We start from the raw sequence: 8,229 nt of genomic DNA, 5'->3' as shown, positions 1-8,229 counted from the left end.
GGTGACACGTGGTATCCACTAATTTTCTTCTTAATCTTGCCTCTGATTTTTCCACATATCATCCTCTCATAGTTATGAAGATTGTTAGGCTATTTGGTTAGGAAGATTAATCATTTCCCATTATAAAAAATCTTTATTACCCATTCTAAATCAAATACACATTTACATTAATTACTTACACCATTTGACGTCGCCATCACCACATCATCTGTCACCGCCATCACACGCCATCATCATCGTCGCATTGCGCGGGTACGGTGTTAGTTTATATATAAAAATTATAGCCCCTTATATTTAAAGTTAAGAAAAATAAAGTAATTCCCAATGGCGTCTTCCACGGGTTTTGGGTCTCAATACGTTTTCGACGGTGTATGAGGGAGTTTGAGATGTAGACAGTTTTACTCCTACCAAAGGTAGAGATGCTGCTTCTAACATCCACCTGTTGAAATTGTGTTAACTTTCATAAACACGATTAACCATATGTTTTCGGATCTTTGAGCCCATAGGGTCATACATAATAGAACATCTACAATGTTTAACCAAAAAGCTACTGAATGATATTTGATCATTTACGCATTTAATTAAATAGTTTTAATAAAATTATTCGTTTAGAAAATTAACTGGAGTTAACTGAGATAAATGGATAAACCAACAAACCATTATTTATAAAAGTCAATTAAAGTTAGTTTTTGTTGATTAGATAAATGACTTATAATTAATTAAAAGTAATTTAATTAATTAAATGAAATGACGAGTTGAATACTTAATTAGTTAATAGTCAATAATTAATTAAAGGATAATCAAAGTTAGAAAAGCCCGATCCGACCCACCAAAAGCCCCTAGGGGCCGAACCTAGAAGATTCTAGGTGGTGGTGGTTGAAATTCCTAAGGGAATTTTAGGTTTTTAGCTTCCTAATCTTATTAGGAAACTTAGCCTATAGATATCCCATTAAATCCCTTATTTAATTCATGTTTTCAATAACCCTAAAAACACAAACAAAGGTAGAATATCTTCAAAATGTGCAAACCACGGGGATGATTTGTGCAATTAAGTCTTTATAATAATTGATAAAACTTATATTATTTAAAAATATATCAAAAACTCAATCAATTCATATATTTTATATCAAGTGTTTTTTTAATAGTATAAGTTTAATCAATTATTATAAAGTACATATAAAGATATTTACGGTCAAAATTAAAAAAAAAACAAAAGAGTATTAAATTCCCAAAAAATCATAAACTATCTCATGCCAACATTTTCTTTTACTTCTATTTAAGATTCCCCGATCTATTCAACTTGGAAAAGCGAAAGGACTGCTTCATCAGAGACCAATGTACCAGCAGAGGCAGCTTCTCCCAATGGGTCTGGAACTGGACACGCCCACCTTGCACTACCAACGAGCTCACACAACTTGAGGATATGCTCTCATACGAGTCAACTTCTCAAACTCTCATGACAAATGGACTTGGCTTTTTGACCCCTCGGGACAATTCACTACCTGATCATTGAGATTCAAATTACAAAATGCATCTTTTGGGCCGCATCAATGGATATTTCCCTGGAATCGACATGCACCTCTGAAAGTCAATGTGTTTGCTTAGCGTCTCGAAAAGAACAGGATTACAACCAAAGATCAGCTGGCACTTAGGAACGTCTCCATAGCCTCCGCTACCTGCCCTATTTGTAACATATTCAAAGAATCATCCTCACACCTATTCCTTGACTGCTCCTTTGCAAATACTCTCTGGTCACATGTCTCACAATGGCTTCACCTTCCGTCCACTTTGAAACTTACAACCTTACGAGACCTCCTCTGTTTTCACAATGAGCAGCTTGTCGCACTAGAAAAGAAAAAGTATATCAGCTTAGTCGTCCTTGCCTACGTCTGGATGGTATGGAAGACCCGGAATGACTGTTTATTTTCCAACAAAACTCCCTCCTGGCATTTCGCTATTAAAGAAGTAAAGTCAACGAGCTTCTTATGGCTCTCAAATAGATCTCAAAATTCCCGGATCGAATGGCAGAATTGGAGTAGTTTTAATCTTACCTGAGTTTATCTCCTGTTGTATTCTATTTTAAAACCCGAACTCGGATGTATCTCTAGCTTCTCGCTAGGCTTCTTTCGATTAATAATATTACTTGATGTTCAAAAAAAAGGCAACAATCTTTAATAAATGGGCTAATCCCACGCTGACAATCCATTATTATACGAGTAGCAAATAGGGTGTAAACGAGCCGAGCCGAGCCCGATAGTGCTCGAGTTCGTTTAAGGAGCCCGGGCTCGAGCTCGAGCTCGTTCGAGCCCGAGCTCGTTCGAGCCTTAGTATAAACTCGAGCTCGGCTCGTGATTTGTTAAGAAAGCTCGAGCTCGGCTCGTTTGTCAAAAAAACTAAATAAGTCCGAGTTTGGCTCGAGATCAAGCTCGGTAAGTGATCAAAACTAGGCTCAACTATGAGAGGTTCGTGAAAAAAGCTCGTTTATGCTTGACTCGATTAGTATATGAAAACTTGTTTAGACTCGCGAGCTTAATCGAGTTATGGATTCAAAGCTCGAGCTCGAGCTCGTTTAATAAACAAGTCAACAGTTAAGCGCGAATTTGGCTCGAGCTCGTTAAAGCTCGGCTCGAAACGAGCTTTTTATGAATCGAGTTCAAGTATTTCACGAGCAGGCTTGACTCGTTGACACCCCTAGTAGCAAATATCTATCATGATATTTGAGACGCCTTTTTGGTCGTTGTGAATTAAATACGGCCTTATTTTGATATCTAAGATGTGAGCACTAAAAAGCCTTTCGGTAATAGTTAATCCTAGTTACCGTTTAACATAGGATGAAACTTAACGCTACTTACAGAGTGCGATTACAATTCCAGATGCTTGAATGTACATAATGCACTACAATCTCAATATCTCATTCTACAAAGTTAGTCGAGTTTTTGTATCAACCACACATACCATCAAGCAAAAGAGTATTTGTTTCGTTACTTTTTATGAACACAAACCAACTCAATGCACCATTTGGCTACAAACTATGATATTAGAAAAAGGTTACACAAAAGAACTACGAGTAGTTTTTTTCATAGTGATCAAAATCATATGATTTTGACAATAATTTCCAGACCTGTTTAGCTACCAACTTGTTGGAATTACGGGGCAAACTGTCTAAAAAGGACCACAAATCAATTTGAAAGAAAGAAAAGGATATCCTAAATAGTGGTGTAGCCCTTATAAGTTTCAAGTGAGTAACCCCCAATTAACTAGTTATTCAGTTTATCATCGGAAATTTAAAGTTGCCATTTTATAGCGAAAAAGAATATAAAATGCACTGTATAATATGGGCTAATCCTGCATTGGTTTTAACCAATTTACCTCTAAAAAATAGACAACTTCTCATACTCTCAGTACCAGTCCGATCGTTTTCTGAAATAAACAATTGCTTGAGACCCATATATCTATCGAAGCTACAATTGGCTTTTATTTCTTTTTACCTTGATTTTTATGGCGATTCATAACTAACATGGTTTTCTTTTTTTTCTTTTTAAACCCCAATAATCCACCCTTATAAATGTAGAGATTGAGATTAAGTCCTTACCAAGGGGCAAAGGTTTTTGAAACACTAGGAAGAAGAATAAAACTTTCAACATTCAAATTTAGGGTCGCACAAACTTGAATCAGGCTACATTCTTTCCATACGGTTAACATAGGATGAAACTTAACGCTGCTTACAGGTTGTGATTATAACTCGGATGCTTGAATGTTACATAATGCACTAAAATCTGCCTTCTACAAAGTCAACAAATTTTCATATAAACCAAATGTACCAAGAAGCAAAATCATCAATTGTTCGGTAAAAAGTTCAAAGTATATTGACCATACGTACCAACAAGCAAAAAGATCCATTTGTTTCGTTACTTTTCACGAACACAAACAAACAAACTCAATGCCCCATCCTAATCACCACCAGTTGGCTACAACTATGAAACCCGAAAAAGGTTACACAAAAGAACTTGTGTCTTTCATGATGATCAAAATCACATGATTTTGACAACAATTTCCAGATGTGTTTATCATGGACAGTCCCCACCACCATCATATGGTACGTTAAAGATAATCATCCCTAGAGGCCTAGTCCTTTTGTTCTATCATTTAACACATTATAATCAAGTCTTTTATTACTGTGTAAACATCGCATCATTCATCCAAGCTTATATTCCGCTAAAAAATATGGCCAGGATCAAAACACGCAGCCAACGTATGTGCAACACTTTTATTCAGAAATGAGGATAGCAATTGAATAGTAACATAAAAGCACAAAATGAAACCAATTGTATAGTAACAGAAAATCTCTCATATAGGAACGAATAGTTGAGATGGCTGGACCCCAGCAAGGCACAAATCTTGTTGCACGGGTTACAAGACATCATTCCTTAATCCTTAACAGATACCATAACCTAATCAACCTAAAGAATTAATTAAAGAACAAAGAATGATATTGAGCTAAACTACAAGGGTTGGAGGCTTAGAGCACTCTTGCAATCATACAGTAAAAACGCTGAAAATTTTGCTATGTTAAAAACTTAACACAACACTGCATCTATAACAATCACATTACCTTTAAAATGGTAAAAATAAAATACTGAAGCAGGCCCCTTTCCCATGATCTTAACTACTTTGACAAAACCACATCGGCCCCTTTAAAGGACCACGCTAGGATCCCGGTGTGGTCATGGACTTAAAAGTATCACAAAACTTTCAAGGTGGGCAGACTTAAAACAATGTACAAGTACATTTTTGAATGCAGACGGTACAAGATTACCATATATCATTCTGATGTTGGGTGGTGGAGGGGAAGTATAGGCCTACCATACTTATCTTTTTCAGGATCAAAAAGAGATTGGTCAAGCATTAGTCTCCACTTAGAACACCCACACCCCCTATCCATCCCTTTAATCATTCTTCCCTTTTCCCCAAATAAAGTCAAAAAATGAAGTAAAAATGCGTACATATCTCTCTGATATATTGAGTATAGGGGACAGTTCATGTACCCCACTCATGCAACAATTAAACATGTCCAAAATAACACCTTCCCTACCTTATGGCTAAGGCCAATCACTCCATGCCCCACCAACCATGTCAATTTTTGGAATTTTTTTAATCGACAAAATCGATATGTGTGTAAAAAATGAATGCCTAAGAATATGGATAAAGACACATGAAGATTGAAAATGAAGATACGATAAGAAAAATAGTGGAATCCATGTGTGAGACGTATATCATCGTTGTATCCTATACTAATACTAATATACAACATATGAAGATGCATAAAGCTACCATACATATTTGAAGTAAATATGTGCATATCATCCTTTCAGATAGGTTTATTCATACTTGCGTTTCATTATATTGTCTAATTGTGAAATTCGACAATCTATAATCCCAAACTTACAAGTTCAAGTCTTTTTTATATACACGTGTGAAAAGTTACAAGTATGGCCTAATCATATCGCTATTATGGTCAAAATAATTAGTAAACTTTTTTAAAACATCCGATAATAGATAGATACTAATCTTGTAGTGCATTCCATAAAATGTACATTTGATCGAAAACCTTGATTCTCGTCTCTCGATAAGAATAACCACAAAATGAAAATCTGAATGGATCAAAACTTCTTCGATCTTCATTCAAGAAAGGTGCTTCTAAAAGAACTCATGAGCAAGAAACTAGTAGATGGAAGAGTGCTAGTCCAGATTACAAGTAGGGCTTAAATTTACAAACTAAAACTAATACCACTTGCAGACTCTCGAAACCAAATCTAAAGTAACTGAAAGTTTTAAGCTACAAACCTGCATTAGTCAACGAACCCCCATTAGAGTTGGCAGAAGAAACCTTTGGCTGCCAGCAAAATTGTAAGTTCTCATAGAGATTATCAACCACCGCCTTCCGTTTCCTCATTCTTGCCTCCGCCTCTGAACTTTCACTTTCACCATTCAAATTTTTTGACTTGTCAAAATCACCCATATCATGATGTTGACTCTGTTGACTAGGACCCAACCTTAGAGACAAGTCACATTCATGCTCACACGGGTGATCTTCACTCGTGTACCTCAAAGTACCTTGATTTGTATCATTCATACTCATTGGATTAGAAAAAGGCGGTTTTTGAACAAACATCATATCACCGTTTCCTTTAAACTCACCATATGGGTCGGGCGATGCAACATAACTGGTCTTTGGTTCCTTAATTTCGATACCATTTCCATAATACAGAGGATAGACTGATGGAGGTTTTTTAGTACTTGGTGGAGATGAAAAAGAGAATTTGTTTTTGAGAGATTTATCAGTGGGAAGAATTGGTATCCGAGGTGTTATATTGAAGGGTGACAAATTGATGCCATGGGGCTTCATGATTTGTGAATAGTGAGAAACAAATGGAGCAACTGCCATTGAAGTTTCTTGAGTTGTTCTGGGTAAGTTGTTTATAGGACAGAAACCAGGCTCTGTGTTCTTCATGTTTAGGTAACAAGTTGTATTATTATTCCGTTGGCTCCTTGATGTCCTCATTGGCGTGCAACCCAAATTAAGAGCAGCTATTAAGATATTAAATAACAAAATCAGCAACAAGATAAAGTGATACACTAATATTCTCTCAACTCTCATAAACAATACCATTCCCAACAAAGGTAATGTTATTATGTTATGAGTTACTTAATTAAACAGATTTTGCTGATCAGATAGTAAATGTGTTATGACATGAATAAGATTTTTGAGACTATTATAGCACAACTTACCTATCCATAACTTTAAGCAACATATTATATGATCATGAGCTCAAAATGCACATCCAAAAAAAACCCTTAAATACATGACAGTCGTTTTGCTGAATGAGGTGTTCATTGACACACTACGGTCATGCTTTTTTTTACAGATTCTAATCGTTGGAACCTCAGGTGACATACCAAACAAATGGAGAAATACTGAAACAATTTGTATTAATAACCAAGAATGTTTTCATTTATATGAAAGAAGAAGAAAATGATAACAAAAATAATTATGAAAATTGGTACCTTCAATACAAGGCTGCAAGAAATCTCCAGTTTCAGTGCTCTCATCCAATCTAATTATAGTGTTAATAGCATCATTAGCTCTATCCCAAAGGGTTTCAAGATCCATATACTCTGCCTATTCAAATTTCAAATACATACAACAAATAAGCATTACAACTAACAAAAGTAGTAAGACAAGCACAAAAAGTGAAATTAGATTCTCTGTGTATTCTAAAGTAAAAGCCCCCTAAATTCAACTTTTTAATATTTTCCACATAAAGAATCCAAATCCAACTCAAAACCTTTAGAGATAAAATCTTTTAATTTCAAAATGTGTCATCTAGAATTACCTCAGAATTGGCCTTTGAGTACATGATTTCTTCAGCTTTTAGTACCACAATTGGTAACTTATCTTGCCACTCTTTGTTCTTCCTTGTTGTTGAGCTATGAATCTCATTCACAACCCTAAAACAAACACATAATATGCATTTTACACACCCAAAAAATCATTAAAAAAACACCAAAAAAACAAAAAAATGAAATAAATAAAGTCAGAGATAAATGAAAACAAACCTAAAGATTTCTTGAATAAGAGAACCCCTCATGGGTTGATGTCTATCACTATGCCAAGCTCTTCTAACACACTCATAAGGCCTTGGTCCTGGTCTAGGCATCTCAAAATTCTTCCCTAAAAATCACACAAATATTTATATACATAAATTTTATATAAAAAGGGAGAGTTTATGAAGAAAACCCCATTAGCAAAATCCTTTTCTTCTTCTTTATTGATGCTTTTTTTTTACAAAATTGTAACAAAAACACAATAGAATTCAACAAACATCAAAACCCATTAATAAAATATGATTTTTTGAAATGGGTAATCTTTGATTTTGAAAAAAGAGCAAAGGAAGCAATGTGGGTACTGAAATTGAAGAAAAAGTAATAAGGAGAGATTAAAAAAAGAAAAGAAAAGGGGTTTTCTTCTTATTATTATTTTTTTGTGTGTGTCACTTTCAATCACACAATAATTTCAAACAAGGGAGGTTGCTTTTCTTAATTTTTATATAATTTAATTTGAATTTTTTTAGTATTTTTGTTTCTCCATTGAAGTAGTGTGAGTAAGTATTTAGGGTGTGTCCCCCACACATCCACATGCCTGCTTCCCCATCTCTTAAGGGTCTATGT

The 8,229-nt window shown here is 35.0% G+C and overlaps 1 protein-coding gene across 2 annotated transcripts; it reads right to left on the bottom strand.

Annotated features, from left to right (window-relative positions):
- Window positions 1-5,550: 5,550 nt before the first annotated feature.
- LOC122579613 lies at window positions 5,551-7,975 on the bottom strand. Of its 2 annotated transcripts, XM_043751816.1 has the most exons (5): window positions 7,618-7,975; window positions 7,395-7,509; window positions 7,066-7,180; window positions 6,199-6,588; window positions 5,551-6,114 (listed from the first exon to the last, which is right to left on the bottom strand). In XM_043751816.1, exons 1-5 carry the CDS (start codon window positions 7,716-7,718, stop codon window positions 5,837-5,839), a joined length of 999 nt encoding a protein of 332 aa, XP_043607751.1. In that variant the 5' UTR covers window positions 7,719-7,975; the 3' UTR covers window positions 5,551-5,836. The 2 variants fall into 2 exon arrangements, with proteins under 2 accessions (XP_043607751.1, XP_043607750.1); XM_043751815.1 differs by having other exon boundaries at window positions 5,551-6,588.
- Between the last annotated feature and the right edge of the window lie 254 nt (window positions 7,976-8,229).

The sequence above is a fragment of the Erigeron canadensis genome, chromosome 8 (genome assembly GCF_010389155.1).
Source record: "Erigeron canadensis isolate Cc75 chromosome 8, C_canadensis_v1, whole genome shotgun sequence".
Classification (NCBI taxonomy): domain Eukaryota; kingdom Viridiplantae; phylum Streptophyta; class Magnoliopsida; order Asterales; family Asteraceae; genus Erigeron; species Erigeron canadensis.
The sequence above is the reverse complement of the archived record's forward strand: the minus strand, read 5'-3'. Positions and strand labels throughout refer to the sequence as shown.